At 37.5% G+C, this 19,481-nt stretch overlaps 1 protein-coding gene across 1 annotated transcript in view; it reads right to left on the reverse strand.

The window, feature by feature from the left end:
- Positions 1–19,481, reverse strand: part of cux2b (cut-like homeobox 2b) — a 158,093-nt gene that overhangs the window by 31,791 nt on the left and 106,821 nt on the right. Inside the window, exon 4 of the mRNA XM_079896627.1 lies at positions 14,993–15,071. Coding sequence (XP_079752753.1) covers positions 14,993–15,071 — 79 coding nt within the window. The remainder of the gene's footprint in view (positions 1–14,992; positions 15,072–19,481) is intronic.

Genomic DNA, 19,481 nt, shown 5'->3' on the forward strand with positions numbered 1-19,481 from the left:
CCCAAGTTACTATCATGCTTTTTTTGACAACAGGGTATTCTTGGAGTAAAAATGTAAATACCATAGTATTCCATAATTCAATTAATTGTGAATAATTTAATGATTATATATATATACACACACACACATATATAATTTTTTGTGGAAAAATATATCTAATCTTAAACTCCAAGTATAAGTAAATATGATGTCTATGGAGGAAACACTTTGGAAAATCAGTTTTCATCACATGTTAATTTGTTTTCCTCCATAAAAAATGATGTCAGAGCTGCAATACTAAAATAATTGTCACGTTCATTCTGTCCAATTTGCTTTGTGCTGGAAAGTTTATTCATGTTGATTACGGCGGCTATTAGAGAGTGCCAAACATATTCTCTCAAATCACATGCAATCATCCCCTGATTAAATTAAGTGTTAATGGCAGGTAAAGGAGGACGAGTGTCGTTCAGGCCCGCGCTGGGTTTGGACATCACAGATCGCCGATTATCTTTAATGAATCTGTCCTTTAACAGTCCATGTACATACACTGCTCGTTTTCTCATTTCTCCATAACTTCATTACGCTTGATTGGATGTTTGCCTTCAGGTCATGTTAACTAATACCAGCAACCCCCCTTATAGACTGTTATAAATCATAACCACGCACACAAATAAACAAAATAATCAATTTCAACATGTGTGCAGAACATTAATATGAGAATAAAGCGGTTGGGGAATGTTTCTGATAGTATGTTATCCCACACATAAGCATACTGGTGCTATTTCAGCTGGATGTACTGATACACAACCTAATTCTTCTTTATTGAATTACCAGAAGTAAAGCCAAAACAGTGTTTATTTCTGAGATGACAACTGGAACCATCAAACACGCACAATAAGAGGTCACATGACGATGATGTCGCACACTACTCTCCATCACTGCATGCCGGATATCATTTCATAGACGATTTCAAAAAGAAGTATCCAGTGCACAGCATGCAGTGAACACTAATCTGTGTGTGATCCCAGCCTGTGTTCCTGAAGCTCAAACTGCACACGGTTCGTGCACACCAATATCATGAGTGATGCATGAAGTGATACAACAAAAACTTGAATAAAATGTAAATCAGTTTGGATAAAAGCATCTGCCAAAGCGTATAAACGTATACTTCTGTTCAAAAGTTTGGGGTCAATACGTTTTTTTTTAATATACTTTAATTCAGCAAGGATGAATAAAATTGACCAAAAGTGACAGTAAAGACATTTATAATGTTTCAAAAGAGTTTTTGGTAACATTTTACAATAAGGTTTCATTAGTTAGTTAACATGAACTAAGAATGAGCAATACTTCTACAGCATTGATCTTAGTTAAAGTTAATGTTCAACATTTACTAATATATTATTAAAATTGAAAGTTTCTTAACATTAACGAATGCACTAACATGAACAACCAATGAACGACTGTATTTTTATTAACATTAAAAAAGTTGAATAAGTGCTGTAACAAATGTATTTCTCATTATTAGTTATGTAGTTAATGCATTAAAAAAATGAGACAAGTAAAGTGTTACCGATTTTTAATTTCAAATAAATGCTGTTCTGTGCATCAAAGAACCCTGATTTTTATTTTTATTTTTTAAATCAAGGTTTCCATAAAAATATGAAGCAGTACAACTGTTTTCAACATTGATAATAATCAGAAATGTTTCTTGAGCATCAAATCATATTAGAATGATTTCTGAAGGGTCATGTGACACTGAAGACTGGAGTAATGATCCTGAACATTCAGCTTTGATCACAGGAATAAATTACACTTTAAAATATATTCACATAGAAAAAAAGCTATTTTAAATTGTAATAATATTTCACAATATAACAAATTTTACTGTATTTTGGATCATATAAATGCAGCCTTAGAGAGCAGAAGAGACTCTTTCAATAACATTTGGATGGTATTTCACACTCTCAGAAAGAAAGGTACAAAAGCTGTCGCTGTGGTGGTACCGTACCTAAAGAGTACATATTAGTCCCTCAAAGGTACATATGTAAAAAGTGTACCTTTTGAAAAGGTACCACCACAGTGACAGCTTTTGTACCTTTTTTTCTGAGAGTGCAACGGGTCACCAAGATCTACTTCAGATTCTCAATAAACAGTGATGATCTTCACATCAGTAATTTGCAGATTATTAGGTGTGTGTGATGTGGTCATGTTGATTTCAACATCGAGTCAAAACTTCATGATACTTTATGACATTTTTTCGTCTCCTGCTTTCAACTCTAATTAAGATGCTTTTCATGAGAGTTTATCTTCCCTCATACCTGATAAAACGACGGCCTAAACTCTCCGCGCCTGATGCAACATCCCCCGACTGATGACCCAACCCCATCGATCCCCGTCCCGCGTCCTGCAGACGAGAGCGCGCGCTCCTGAAGCTCACTGCGGTCGTGAGCAGGTGTGTGTCAGGGCGGTCTGTCTCGGCCCTGTCAGCGCTACACCGTCATTAGCAGCGGGGAGCACGCGCGTCTCTCTGGGCCCTCTGTAATTACGCTCTGACATAATTAACCCAGCAAGCCCATTAGCCTAGCGCCGACTGCAAAAAAAGCTTTGCTATAATTATTTGTTGTGTGCATGCTAATGAGACCAGCTGTGCGCCCATCGTACAACACGAACAAATTAATTTACAAGGCTGCGCTTTAAGTTTTTTTTTTTTTTCCTTGTACCTCTCAAATACACACTCAAAAAGTGGCACGTCTTTTTTGGCTATCAAGTGGATGCGCAAAGTTCAAAAACTGTCTCTTGTCTCTTGTCAGACGAGCTGCTGGGGATGAACTCAGTGTTTCACACAAATCGTACAAGAAATACACGTCAACTTCTTCTTTAAGCTAAACAAAAAGTGGCACTTTATTCCAAGTATATATATTTAGAGAACTATATATGTGTGTGTGTGTGTAGAGAGAGAGAGAGTGAGAGAGAGGGAGAGAGAGAGAGAGAGTGAGTGAGAGAGTGAGTGAGAGAGGGATAGAGAGATAGAGAGGGATATAGAGAGAGAGAGCGAGAGAGGGATAGAGAGAGAGAGAGAGAGAGAGAGAGAGAGAGAGAGAGAGAGAGAGAGAGAGCAATACTATTACACTAAACATCTGGATTTAGTATATTTGGATTTAAAACCCCATAAATTCCTCATGATTTACACATCAGTCAGATTAATATGGATATAAGGTGAAGTTAGATGAGGATTACATTACAATAATACAAACTTAAGTGTAACTACAGCTTCCTTCTTCACTTCCAGTGAAAGATTCAACTCATCCATTAATACAACAGTACCAGTACCAGACATGGTTCTTATCTATCTATCTATCTATCTATCTATCTATCTATCTATCTATCTATCTATCTATCTATCTATCTATCTGAAATCATTCAGTACCACAGTATACATCACACAACATCTCACAATAATCTGAAATTTTCATCCGATACCATCAATGTGACATATTTTAACGTTTTTGTCTGTGCACAACCATGAGAACACTGTGACCTGATCTTAAATGTTCCATGAAAAACATCATTGAAACTTAAATTCCTCTCATTTTAACATTCAACATTTCTTTGCCCTTCATACTCGAGCAGTCATAATAAATGCTTTTGCAAAAAGCCTTGATGAAGAAAGTAATAATGTGCAGAGAGAACGAGGTAAAGAGAGAGATGCGTCTCTTCCTACGACTGCGTGCGCTGAAAGACAAACTTGCCTCTCAAAGCCTTTTTGTTTTAGTGGCGTTGTGAAGGACACAGTCGGACAAACATCAATAAGAATCAGCTGTGAAGTGCGCTTGAAAGCGGCGCAGAGGAGCAGCTGCGTGAGGCTCCGCGAGAGACGAGTGATCTCAATAAAAGATGAAGGATACAAACAAGAGGAAAGCCAACGGATCGGCCGAGAGAGGCCAAGCATTCGTGTTAACTCTGGAATATTAACTGAAGGCCACCAGGATGATTTCAGGAGTGGTGACGTCTAGTGCCACGTGAATCCGAGTCATGAGGAACCAATGGCTTTATATGAACAAATGTGGTGCAAAACAAGTCATATTCACCACCTGTGAGAGACTGAACTTAAAAAAAAGACTCTGAATCAGAATATCAGAGCAAGTGCCATTGATTTCAAAGATGCATTTACACACTTTACAACATTTTGGCTCGACATCCTTAAAACAAGACCGACTCACAAAATGTAGAGTTGTCTATAACATGCATTGTGTATGAGTTTTAATTTTGAATCTTTTCAGTTAGTCAAAATTAGTCTGAACGAATGAACCAAAAGATTTGCGCAGAAATCAGACTCGGCAGTTCAGAGCGGTTCTCGGTTTAACATCTCACAGACTCACTGAACTGAAGATCGCCTGGTGTTAACGAATTTTATTATTGCTTAATTAAATGCACATTTTGGTTTGGTCCTAAATGACTTCATTTTATGAGCTGATCTTTGAACTGAACTGGGACACTTACAATTGCAATAAAAAAACTTATTCATAAAGCTTGATCAAAAAAAGTAAAGAGCATTATGTGTTGTAAACATAGCTATGCTTACTGGAGCGTTTTAGAGCGTGTAACGAATAAGTGAATCGGTTTTGTTGAATCGGTTCTTTGAAATGAAAAGTTCAAAAGAACAGATTTGTGTAATTGAGTCAGACCTCTCATTATTACAAAAATGCCAATGAGCTGAGAAAAATAAGCTCATTTCAAAACATAATCTGACATAATTTTAAGGACGTTTAGAATTGATTTATTTTTTATTACTGGAGTAAATTTTTTGTTTTATATTTTGATATTTAATGCAAAGGCATTTGTATATGTTCAAATACTTTGAGGAAACTGTATTCAGTCACATTTCCATGCACACAAACTCTACAATTTCTTAATATAATTTACTGTTATTTCATCAGGCAAGCACTTAAAAACGCCATTATTTCCATGACGATCTGTCAAGAGGATATAGTGTACTGTAAGATGCTCTGAGACACGTGAAGCCTTATATAATTCACCTTCTCAAACACACACACACACACGCTTCAGTTTTCTCCCTGTGGGCTTGTTCTCTATAGGGACTCATTGGCCGGGCAGCACTTTTATGAACATAATGCATTATTAAACATCTCAAACATCTCCTGGGCTTTGTGTTTATTACTGCTCTTACAAATCATCAGTACATAATCTCTAGCGGCCCACAGAGATCTCTCTCTCTCTTACACACACACACACACACACACACACACACACGGATCTCTAGCGAAAAATCCCCTGAAAGAGTCACATCTTCAACAATAAGACACCTAGAGTGTGAACTACTAATGAAACATGTGACACGGTCCCAGAGGACCTCGGGACCATAAACAACCAGAATACAATGTTTCTTTATTTTCTAGATGAAAGGGTAAGTCTGAGCATATTGTTTTTTTAGGGAGCAAAACTACAGTATTTCATGTGTTTCACCTTCAGTCTGGAGGAAAATAATGAACTACACAAAATACTGTCACTCTTCCATGAAAACAGTGACATAAAGAGGCTTACAGATGCGTGAGGGAACTATACCAGGGTGAAAAATACATCCCGCTGTAAGCGTTTCAATACACAGATGATAAATTACATCTCAAACTGTCATGAACTTTGAATTCTTGAATGGTTAAAGCAATAGTTCACAAGCATTTACTGGCCATCATGTCTTTCCAGACCTGTATGACTTGAATTTCTTGAGCACTAAAGGAGATGCTGATCAACGCTGAATGAAGATGCACACTGTCAGACTCCAAAAATGACCAAAAAACATCATAAAAGCACCAAAAAGGCGTTAATATGATTCATGAACTCTATTTCAAATCACATGGCAAGTTTGTGTGAAGAACAATACCAGATTTAAGTCATAATTCGCTGATCCACAGCTCTCAAATATCATGTTTGCATTCAAAATGGGGACATAAACCCCATGTTTGACATCAGTGATGCCAAATGCCATATTAAACCCAAATGATTTGAGCGCTAGCCTATACGGAGGAAGATTACCAGCGAATGCTGGCTTAAATTTGGGTCTGTTCCTCAAACTAAGCAACCAATGACTTCAATAAACTTGGAATATAGCGCAAGAGTTGTATTAACTACTTTTAAAACACTTTAAAGGAGCTTTTTTGTCCTTTTTTGGAGCCTGAAAGTATGCGAAACTAAAGTTAAAGCCCAAATTTAAGTTGTAATTCGCTGATTCACAGCTCTCAAATTTCATATTTTCATTCAAAATGGGGGACATAAACCCCATGTTTGACATCAGTGATGCCAAATGCCATATTAAACCCAAATGATTTGAGCGCTAGCCTATACGGAGGAAGATTACCAGTGAATGATGACTTAAACTTGGGTCAGTTCCTCAAACAAAGCATCAAATGACTTCAGAAAACTTGGAGTATAGCGCAAGAGTCGTATGAACTACTTTTAAAACACTTTAAAGGAGCTTTTTTGTCCTATTTGGAGCCTGACAGTACTGTATAAGTAAAGTGGTCTGGATGGTTACTTTCAAAGCGTTTATGAATAGCCTACCGTGTGAAGTCAGCCAGGCTTTCAGGTTTAAAGATGAGTAAATAATAAGTTCACCTGCTGAAGTGTGGCGCAGTACCGCTGGTCACCACTAGCCCGCGCAATAGCACTAGCATTCATCAGAGAAAGCGGCAGGTTTACAGGGTCTTTCATGACAAAGGCGTCTTCAGAGCCGGCTAAAGTTCGGTCCTCTCAAACAGAGCTCGTTTTGGTCTACATGCAGAGATTTCAGAAGATCCAGAGTCCTCGACTGACATGAAAAGAGCAAGACACTGCCTCAGGGGTACTGGTGGAGGTGTGCAGGGGAGGTTACCGGTGGAGGGAGAGGTGTGGAGGGGGGCACAGGGGGATTATGGGTACAAAAACGCAGGCAGAGGTAAAGCGCGCACCCGCGGCGCGTGTCTTACGGCGACGCCCCTGGCAACAGCCTCTCCAGGTGAGACGGATTCAGAGACGCCTTTGAGTGACAGTACAAGCACACGCTCCTCAGGAGGGACTAACTTTGACTTTACCCGCTTTTCCTCCAGTAAGCGGATGCAGAAAACGGAGAGCATCCATATGACCGCGGGGCATGAATACGACGGCGCTAAAAACACATAACCGAGAGGTGTGTTATTTGCGGCTGGCGAAGGCTCTGATGACTGTTCTTGCAGGGGATTCGGATGGGGAACGTGTAACATATGGCCTGTTAACAACATCAGGTGAGCCGCGAGCCTCCCAGAAGATTCACCTGAGAACAGAGACGCTCCGAGTCGGACGCTTTTAGAAACCAGACAACAGACCTTCCCTTAAGAGCCCAAACTCAAGAGCTGCCAGTGCCAGATCTGAGGAAGTTGCCAATCGTGGAAACAGACAAAGAAATAAAATGTTTAAATTTGTTATGAAAACAGAAAAAAACAACAAAAAAAACGTTATTTTAGTGAACGCACACACACACACACACACACACACACACACACACACTATATGTCTTTAGGGAACATGTTTCTTCAACTGCAAGCGCTTTTATGTCCTGAAGGTTGATTTTTATCAACACTAACAGAAATAGATCATTTTTGTTGTGTGAATTCTACTATCATTTTATTTTTAATACTGAAATGTCCTTTATATTTTGTTTTTATCGTTTACCTTTTTCCCAGATACATTCTCAATTCCAAAATATGAAAATTCTGCATAAAAATAGTTTTAATTACAACTATGATCAAGTAATGATATTTGAATATTTATTTAAAAAAATATATATATATTTTCAATTTTTATTGTGAAAAAGTTTTCACCACACAATATATACTGAAAAAGTTAGTTGTACCCAAAATTGTCATTTTCACCACAACCAACAATACTAACCCTGATAACATTTTATGAGAAATATACAAAGATTTGTTTTATTTTGGTTAAAAAAAACGCACACACACACACACTCTCACACACAAATACATAAGCACAAACACACTCTCACACACACACACACAAACATGCATGCACAAACACACTCTCAAACACAAGCACACACAAACAAACACATACACACACACACACAGATGCACGCACACACAAACACACTCTCAAACACAAACTTACACACACTCATTATAGCATATATATATATATATATATAGCTCATTTGCAGGTGTTTCTTTAACTTCAAGCACTTTTATGCCCTGAAGGTTGATGTTTATTAATACTAACAGAAATAACTAACTCGTTTTGTCATATGAATGCCAATGTCATTTTATTTTTAATACTCAAATGTATTTTATGTATTGATTTTATACTTTTAACTTTGTTCGTGATACATTCTCAATCTTAACACATGACAATTCACCATACAAACATTATTTTAAATTATAACTATGGTCAAATAATGAAATAAACTGTAGAAAATATTTTAATTATATATTTAGATTTTTTTTTCCACACAATAAATGCTGAAAAAGTTTTTTACACAAAATTGTTATTTTCACCGCAACCAACAATAGTAACCATAATCGTGTTTTATCAATGGTAGACAAAATAATTTGAGAAATATGTTTATTTAGTTTATCAGAATAGTTCAATTATAGCAGAATGTTTTATTGTGCATCATTTCCAATTAGGCTGTAATTTTGTCACAATATGCAAAACTTAAAATATTTAATTGTGTATATTCAGGATACGTAAAATTATTAAATTACTCTTAGCAAGAAAAAAAAACACGAATGTTTAAAATGTCATTTCCACCACCAATGATGGAATGACGGAAATAAAAATAAAATAAAAATCGATGTCGCACATTAGTAGTAGACAACTTAAATGAAAGTGCAAGTTTATTTTCTAAACATCCACAGGGCCAAAAGTGCTAGAGTTGGAGAAACACATCTGTTTTACAATTATTTTTTTCATAATTATACACAGCTGAACAATCAGGGATTCAATAATTGCTGACGAAACCGCAAAACATAAGAACGTGGAAACGGGGAGCCATCATCACGTTGATATCAGACAGAAAGAGACACACACACAGAGCGATTAGCATGTAGACCGTAAAGGAAACATCAGCATTTTCCCTTCGCCTCTTCCTGCAGTGAAAAGACAAACTCAACTCTTTGTAGATAAACAGATGAGCAGCATGTTTTGTGTTAACTTTATCAATACCGTACAAGCGGCGCATTAAAGCAGCGGTCGCAGGACTCTAACGCTTTAAAGACCGCGGTCAGATACGAGTTTATCAGAAGAGAACCTCACGGAGAGAATCATAATACAGTACTGGGGAATAGATATTACAGGTACAGTAACTATAGAATCATGATTATGACATGATCACATAAAACCAGTTTGAGTTGCTAAAGCAGAACCGAATTTTATCCGTCGGGATTTACCTGGATGGAAATATGTTATAGGCAACCCTAACCCTACATATTAAACTTTAGCACTTAATTCATCCCACACTGATTGTGGCATGAATGGGGTCTTAAATAATGAGGCTTACTTTTCTAAAGAGTTTTTCTTACAATTCGGAGGATCATCATTTTATATCATCCTATCGTCCAGCCCTGATCTGACAACTCATCTTTATTGGAAAATAAAAGTATTTTTCAGAAATTCCAACGCTATCTCACGACCAATTTGTACGAATTCATACAATTTGTCTAAACCCCAGTGATGGGCAGGTTTAGGGGCGGGCTCAAGCGTAGGTCATTCGTACGAATTAATACGAATTGGGCAACTCATTTGAATATTTATAAAAAAATTAATTTCAATATTTATTGTGAAACATTTTTTCACCACACAATATATTTTGAAAAAAAATTTTGTACCCAAAATTATGATGTCACTTTCACCACAACCAATAATACTAACCCTGATAACATTTTATGAGAAGTATACAAAGATTTTTTTATTTTGGTATACACACTCACACACGTGTACACACAAACGCACTCTCACACACAAGCACGCACAGCGCACACACACAAACATGCACGCACAAACACACACTCACATGCGCATGCACGCACTAACTCGCACACACTCGTACGAATTCATGCAATTTGTGTAAACCCCAGTGATGGGCAGGTTTAGGGGCGGGGTCAGGCGTAGGCCATTCGTACGAATTCATACGAATTGGGCAACTCGTAAAATATGTACGATTTTTGCTAAATCGTACATATTTTACGAGTTGCCCAATTTGTATGAATTCGTAGATTCTCTCTAGAAAAGTAAGCCTCATTATTTAAGGCATTGTACAAATTTGTATGAGTGAGGTCGTATGAATTCGTAATAGCCACCTCGTAAAATACGTAGGAATTGGTGTGAGATTAGTGGTTTGCATGTAAACCCTTCAAACAGGTTTTTTATAATTGTTGATTTGTGGCACTTTGCTTTACAAGTAAAGACAAATTGTGTTTGTGCTCTGATTATGAACACAAGCATGTTGGTGTTTCTGGAAGCTGAGCGGGTTTACTGTCCTTTATGCACCTGGAACGGTTCATTCCCCGGGATGGGCGGGATGGGGGGATGGGGGGATGGGGGGGGGGGGGTGTGACCTTGCTCAAAGCCAGAGGAAGGAACAGATTAATAGGTTGCTGTAGACAACAGGCTCACCCTCACAGATGGCAAGATCCGTCAGAGGTCGATACCGATGAAAACGTAGCTCTTCACAGGGAGGGTCAAGCGCCGGGTTACGCTCGCATCACACGAGACCGATGACATCTGATGGCCACGGCTTTGGGGGGAAACCTTAGCCACGTTTAACCACAGTCACCCTTGGTGGCATGCAAATCAGAACGTGTTTTTGTGCAAAATGAGCCAGCCAAAAAAAATTAATAATAATAAATGCCACAGACGAGGTCAAACGGAGTTATTCACTGGGTTTTTGTCTGTTTTGAAACTCCAAACAGCACTGCTTGCACAAAACACAATTTCAATTGCACATATCAACGCTGCAATACTTTAATAAGCATATGCTGCACACACAAACAGTGGTTACAATTATACACTTTAAATCACACTGAGAAATCATTACTTTTCAGCACTGAATGACATATAGGTTGCCTTATCCACCATCTTGGATTTATTCACTGAGTCAGTCAGAATGCATTCTGGGATTGCCGTCTAGTTAAGTTGCCTTAAAGGGATAGTTCACCCAAACATCCTGTCATCATTTACTCACCCTCAAGTTGTTCCAAACCTGTATGAGTTTATTTCTTCTGCCGAACACAAAAGAAGATATTGTGAAGAATCTCAGTAAATAAACATTTGATGACATTTTTTCCATACTATGGAAGTCAACAACTGTTTGTATTCTGTGTTCAGCAGAAGGAAGAAATTCATACAACTCGCAACGACTTGAGGGTGAGTAAATGTCGACAGAATTAAAATTTTTGGGTGAACTATCCCTTTAAGTTGCCTTTTTAACTCTTAAATTTACAGCTTTCCGTGTTTTCACTGTTATAGGGTAGGGGGCGCTATGACACATCTACTGAAAGAGTACAGAATCTCCTGATCAAAACACAGGTGAAGAAGCTGCAGAAACAAGCCATAACCAAGGGGGTAATCCAGCACCTGGAAAGCGTACCTTCCCCGGGCGCCGCCATTGGTTAGCAAGCCATCACCTGCTGTTAGCATTCCATTGACTCCCATTCATTTTGGCGTCACTTTGACAGCGAATAACTTTACATCTGAGGTGTTTAAAGACTCCATTTTTCCATTATTTATTTCTAAAGAAACACGACAATGTATAAAAGGCTCCATTACCGTTATGGCCCCGTAGAAGCAGTTTTTGTAAAAGTAGGCTAACGATTGCGTCATAACCACGCGACTCTCTGTCGCACAGTAGAGAGATTACCGTATGGACAGGAGGAGAAGCTTGTGGGCAATCGGGGGGGACGTGGAGGCAAAATGACAAAATAATTAATCAGAATACTAGGGCTGTAATCAACCAAAGAAAATCTTGGTCGACTAAAGTCCTGAAATCCTAAAATCGACTAAAAATTACGTTAGGGAAAAAAAACCTTAAATTAATTAGCTGCGCACTGTGCGCAGTACTTGGTAGCCTTGTTGTCCACCTAAATGAATTATAAATAGACATAAAAAACTAGTTGGCTATTTGCAGTATATTAAATCATTTTTGACCTAATTATTTTGCACTGAAATGAGTCTGACACTCGAGTCTGTCGGCTCTGCAGCGTTGCTTCACGTGCACCTGCGCAATATCAGAGCCTATGATTTCCGAAAATAGTACTATGTTGTCAACTAGTGATATCATCATCACAAGAACTTTTGAGGAATATGCAACATAATTTAGACAATTGTTTTTGTCATATGTATTATAATAACTGACAGACACTATCATTTCATTGCAGCTCGCACAGAGCGAGGCTGAACATAGGAGCTCAGCTTCGCGGCTGAGACACGAATAGAGTATTAACTTAAAGCTTTTACTCTTAAACACAAAAGGCATGTCCACTATAATAAAAAAAAGAATGTTTATTAAACAAACCAGATCAAGTAATAATATTCAGCAAACCTTCTTGTAGCCTACTTTCTTCAATCTGTCTGTCTGTCTTCTCCAGTGGGTTGGGCTAATCCAAAAGAAGTGAAAACAAGGGGTGTGTTCTGAAGACAGACTGTTACCTGTGAAACAGCGGTGCTCTGAAAACACCCCCATTAGTAATTAATTAGTGCTTTCCACCTGATGAAATGAACGCGGCAAAATTAATGAAATGAACGCGGCAAAAAATCGACCAATCAGAATTTTGGTCGAGCAAGAACGTATCGACCAAATAATCGACTAATCGACTGGGAGATTACAGCCCTACAGAATACTTAGCAAAAGTTGCTCCTGCTCCTAGCTCATGGACACCTCCTACTCACACTCTCCGTCTCTGCAAGTTTAGGAAGGGAATGATTCAGATTTCTCTTGGCACAGCTACTAGAAGACAGACGGGTTGCTCACGTCACATCTACATCGTCAAGCTCAGTTTGAGTCTGCGCAGTACGCTCAGCCATCAGGAAGTGAGTGCTTCTAATTGACTTCACTTTTCTCCGTTGAAGTCTATGGGGTCGCTGTGTCCATTTCTTTTACTGTCTATGGCCATAACACATGTAAGCAGAAATACGCGATCATCAACATTAAACAGCAGATAAATCAAAACTGCCTAATGTGACTGAATGAAATGTCGAGCGACAGGACTGTGAAGCTTTGAGTGTGTTAATGGACTCGATCTACTCCATCTGTGTTTTGATCATCGTTCTGAATCACATCTGGATGCAGTCTTTGACAAAAAATGCGATTTGATAAGTTTGTTGATAAAAGTTTGATAGAAGTGTTGATAAAAAAATGAAATGCATGAAACCTGTTTTTGTTTAAAAGCCGAGGCTCTATTCTTTCTTTTGATATATTGCATGTTCAGATACTCATACAACAAAATATTCAATTTTGTTAAAATGATAAAGAATGCTGGCGATGGCTGGCAACTTTTAAATAAAATGCTGGCGGGGGAAGAGTTAAAGAGCCGTCTCGTCAGGAGTGCACCTGTGACACCTGTAATGCTGTCTAGGTAGGCAGCTCCCTAGGTTTGAGAACAGAGTTTATCTCTCCAGAAGAAGCTTCCATTAACCAATGACTGTGTAAAGAGTGGCATCAAGCCTTCTGTGATCTCTGATAGGACGGTCTAGCGTCAGGCCCCTGTCCTCTTTCTCCCGTTTGTGTCTCTTTCGCTCTTATCGTCTCTCCTCTGCTCCACATGCCTCATCAATCCCACATTTCACATCCAGCTGAGCTCTGATTGGCCCACTGCAGTCATCAGAACCTGAGACCATATGGACCCACCCGACCCCAAACCACTCCAACAAGCACTTTCTACACGTTCATAAACAATATATTATAATTATATACTATATACTATCTTATATTACTCATACTTACATGATCATTTTCTAACAGACAGTCTGTGCTACTGTATCTTTAAGATGTCCATATCAATATGACCTCATCAGAGCAAACCAAGTTGCAGAATAGGTGTTTATATGTTTTAGTAAAGATTAAATACTATTTTGTATTAAAGGATATTATTGTGTATTATGAAAAAATAAAAAATAGGTGTTAATATATCAGTCATATGTTAATGAGCTCATGGAAATGTGCACTTTAATACAGTGGACTAAGTGACTAAATCAGTGTTGTTATTGTTAACTAATGATACAATTATTAAAAATAGTTTTCGTTAATTCAAAATAAAGCTGAAATATGAGAAAATATAAATATGAAATGAAAAAACATTGTCAGCATTTGTGACTGTACCTTTAAGATGTCCTTATCTAAGAAGTGCGATATTCAAAATCATTTTCGTTAATTGGAGTGAAACTGAAATAAAATAAAATATTAATATTTAATATAAATCTTATATATCCTATATGTTTAATGAAAATTAGATTTTCTTGCCAACTAATTGAAATAAAAGAAGTTTAAGTTGATGAATGAAACTGACTAAAACTGAAATAAAAATAAGTTAAAGCTAAATAGAAATATTAATAAAAGGACAAAAGCATGTGATAAAATGTTACTTAAAACTGAAAATCTAAAAATAAAAGCGAATTCAAAATGTTAATAAATACTATATTTGTATATAAATAACACTGAACTGTATGTTTAAAGATGGGTGGTCATAGTAAACTAAAGAGCTCATGATTGTTATGTTGTGTGTGTCTACATCAAACTCTTCCACTTCAAAAGAGGAAGAAAAATCCTGTTTTACATGATATATGACGCTTTTAACTGATGTTTAATTGCCCAAAAGAATTAAAAAAATAATAATAATCAAATGAAAAATATCATGCAAGTTACTTCTTACAGGCTAGGTGTGTTCCTTTGAGTCATGAATGTTCCTTGTTTCTGCAGGTCTCTCTCTCTCTCTGTGTGTGTGTGTGTGTGTGTGTGTGTGGCAGGTGTGCAGCTCACCTGGGGCCTCGATCAGCTGTTTGTATATTCCCAGGAACGCAGACTCCGCCTCCTTACTGCGCTGGCTCAACGCAACCACCTGCAGCAGAGAGATGAGCTCATCAATCCAGCACACACTTAAGGGCCACGCAACACATAAGAAAACATTACAATCAATAATTCTGCTCCATATGTTGAAACCGCAGAGCTGCAAATAAACTTTGTTCCAGTACTTAAGCGGAGAAAAACATTAGTATGATGGCTCTCGAGGAAAACTGTCTAATAAACTCACCAATGCAACAAAGCATCCGATACTGCGAAAAATATAGCAGATACTCAACCGGCTTCACACTCATCACAACACTCACTACGGGCGCGTTTAGAGGCAGTTCTGCAGTGTGTGTACAGTGCATCATGGATGGATTAATAATACATGTACAGAATACTGTATCTCACAATGAACTTCCACTTCAAGTCTGATGAATAAACCATAAATAATATCAACTGTGATTTTTCCAGACTTATTTAAGTGAACTGCTAAAAGTTAAAGTCCCCGTGAACCGGAAGTTGCACATGACATTACTCCAGTGTTGTGACGCATTTACAAGTCAATTTCCAATTGTTCACCACAAGACTTGTAATATGCGCTAAAAAAGTAAATAGGGTCCATTTTGATTTCATGTCGACTTTAAAATATTTTAAAACTGGACTGCAGAATAAAACTAAAAAACACTGTAATTCCAAATAATTCCAATGTAAAAATGGTCATGTGACAAATTTTTTTTGCAAACTACTGTTCAAAACATTTAGCGTTGTATAGTGCATAGTGTTTCATTTTTAACATTTTTAGCATGCCATACACAGTATGAATTAATGTTCATAATGTTTCATCAAAGGTGCATTTTTTTGATAAAAAATACAGTAAAAAAAGTAATCTTGTGAAAAATGATTTACCCTTTAAAACAGCTGTTCTGAATTTGAATATATATTAGTGTAATTTATTCCAGTGATCAAAGCTGAACTTTCAGCATCATTACTCCAGTCTTCAGTGTCACATGATCCTTCAGAAATCATTCTAATATGAGGATTTGCTGATCAAGAAACATTTTTCATTATTTTTATGCTTTTGTAAATAGTACTGGACTATGTGTGTGTGTGTGTGTGTACTTGTACAACTATCTTTGTGAGGACCAGTTTGAGTTTTAGACCATTGGAGTGAGGACAAAGAGAGTAAAGTGAGGACATTTTGGCCAGTCCTCACTTTCTGAGAGCCTTTAAAGGCCTGTTTGAGGGTCAAGACTTGGTTTTAGGGATAAGGTTATAATGAGGTTAAGGGTCGGTTTAGGGTCAGGGTCAGGTACCACCCCTTGTGATGGGTAAGGTTAGGGTAAGCAGCTAGAGACTGCATTGTGTCAATGAATGTCCTCATATAGATAGGTGTACAAGAAAGTGTGTGTGTGTGTGTGTGTGTGTGTGTGTGTGTGTGTGTGTGTGTGTGTGTGTGTGTGTGTGTGTGTGAGAGAGACAGAAATGAAGAGGAAAGGGTTGCTGACAGTCTGTGCTGGACTACTGAAGCCAGGTCAGATTCAAACACAACCTCGACTAACCCGACCCATCACCCCTGCTATTCTCCTCTCCACAGGTGACTCAAACCAATTACGGATTCATTTAGAAAGAGCGGGAGCAGAATGGGCCGCCACCTGGCCCCATAGAGAGGGCACCTGTGCCTGTGGATAATGTGGGTTAGAGCTGCAAAGACCACACAGAAAACCTCAGAAACAACACTCGGGCCGTCATTGAGATTCAAGTGCACACTGGAGGGGAGGTTACTGCTCAAAACCCTGACGGGACGCTTGCTGCCCATGTGAAATACGAGCAGACAGGCCTGCGGGTGAAGCGGGTTTGATGCCAGTTGTGATGGGAGGAGAGAGACTCACAGCGGCTGCGACTCAAACACAAAGTCCTTTATATTCAAATCAAGTCATTAATGTTTGACTCAAAGGATGTTTTATAAATCAAAGTGTGTTGGGTGAAGAGAAGTCAATGGCTGCATTGCAATCCTGCATACTGGGAAGTACACACGAGTGAAAAGTGTCAAGAACAGATCTGGGTCATATTTCTGCCCACAATCTAAAGTATTATCAAATAATTTACAAAAACACAAAAAAATTAACAAACTTTAAATGAGTCAATATACCATCAATACTTCCAAAACATGTTTTTGTCTTACCCTGATTGGTAAGGCTATTATAAGTGTTTCTATTTTAGATCTGTTTGGATGGTTTTCGTGAAGAAGAAGAAATTACTGTAAACTTTTCAAAGAATTACTATAGGGGACCTTAATCACTATTAAACATTATTATAAAACATATATAGTCATTATTAAACACCTTAATCTCTGATTCAAACATAATTTTATAGTGTGTTTATAGAAGCCTAATACAATGCTAAACAAATTATAAATTAATTATTTATGCGTATAAATTGTTTTTGCTGTACATTGCCTTTAATTTAGGCTGATTTCAATTTTAAAAGGTTAATTAATTTAATCATTTCATCACTGCATTTATTTTAAATTCTATTTCTATTCATTTCTATTAATTAAAGACAACAATCTTAATGGTTCTAAAAAATAGGCTTTCTGTTCATGCAAAATATAATTTATTTGTATTGGTTTTGAGGTGAAATATGAGCCAGGCATTTCTTCATGAGATTTATTGACACTGAGAAATTAAGCACTGTAGGCAGTAAAACACTATGCAACATGCAACACACACTGAAACTAGTATCACATTTAGCATTTCATTCAGAATAGCATTCATTTATAGCATTGTGGGATACAATATTCTGCGTGCTGTGACATGCTGCACATTTAGTCAAATGCAGTAAAATTTGCATTCTGCACACATTTATACTTTCTTTGAAAATAGTAGGCATTATGTCATCCTGAAGCTGCTCTATAAGCATCATGTCGAGTCTCAGTCCTCTTCTGCCGCTGCCTCATGAACTTCATGCAGAATACAGCAGCACTACAGGAATCAATACTGATACAATCGTCTCCCGTGCTCGCTGTCTAAAAGCAATTGTGTTTCTCTCTTTTTTCAAAGACATGGCCTTCAGTTGCTCCATCAGCACTTGAGCTCTCACATACGAAGAACACAAGCCAGTGAACGCAAGGGAAGAGTGTGTGATGCTTACTGTGAGGACATGTTAAAAAAAAGGCAGATCATCTGCTGATCTGATCGCTTTAATTAATGCTGCTTCCCAACAGCACTTACAAAACCTATTCAAGTCTACTCATGTCTCAACTTTAAAGCTGTCATTTCTGAACCACTAGACAGTCACAAAACAACTCCCCTCATTGGTCAGACAAAAAAATAGTCCCACCCCAAACTCATGCCATTGGTTGAGCCAGAACTTGACATGTCGAGCTGCTCAAAACACAAGAGTCAAATACTACTGACATTAAAAAGTTATTTATTACCCAAAAAAGATATTTTAAGTTGGTATCTGATCTGTTCAGAATCTTATTGGAGACAAAAATTACGCAATTTTGTTTTTTTTCTTTCTCTTTCCTGCAGCATCAGGACTGAAAACATGAATGGATTGCACACAGACTGTCTCACATATGGCCGGATAATCACGCAAAGATAAATCCCTGTAATTCTGCAAGAGACAACAAGCATTTCCTTATGAATTTACACAAGATGAAGAACCATTCCAGCCCTCATTTGTCAAGGGTATAATGACTTATTAGACGAAAGCATCATCACCATGACGATCACCATCATCATCCTCATCATGTTAGATTTGAACATTTTTACGTACCTCTCAGAGTACTTCATCATCTCTTAACGAGAGAACACATAGATTACCTCCAACATCACACCATTAACCCGTCAACTGCAGCGCCTAGACATCAATTACACACACACACACGTGTGCATGATGTTAATATGCACGGGACGCCTCCACATCACTGATCCAGCATCAGTCTCAAAAGTCCAGACAACATATGACAGCAATGTTTGTGCTGCATAAAATCATATTGATATTAATTAAGATGGATAACTGAGAAATATTAAAAGGCTTTCATGAGAAATCACATTTACCTTGATCTTTTGAAATGTGAATTTCTAAAACATTCTGTAACAATTACAGTTTAAAACGTTCTCTTTTGAAACTGAAATTACATTTATTGCTTCAGGAAAATTAATTTCTCCTGTATATAAACTACCAATCAAAAGATTGAGGTCGGTTTTTAAAAGAATTCTCTTCTGCTCACCAAGGCTGCATTTATTTAATCTAAAATACAGTAAAAACAGTAATATTGTGAAACATTATTACAATTTAAAATAACTGTGTTCTATGTGAATATATTGTAAAATGTAATTTATATCCTGTGATCAAAGCTGTATTTTCAGCATCATTACTCCAGTCTTCAGTGTCACATGATCCTTCAGAAATCACTCTAATATGATGATTTTCTGCTCAAGAAACATTTCTGATT

Source organism: Squalius cephalus (genome assembly GCF_949319135.1).
Source record: "Squalius cephalus genome assembly, chromosome: 16".
NCBI classification, from domain to species: domain Eukaryota; kingdom Metazoa; phylum Chordata; class Actinopteri; order Cypriniformes; family Leuciscidae; genus Squalius; species Squalius cephalus.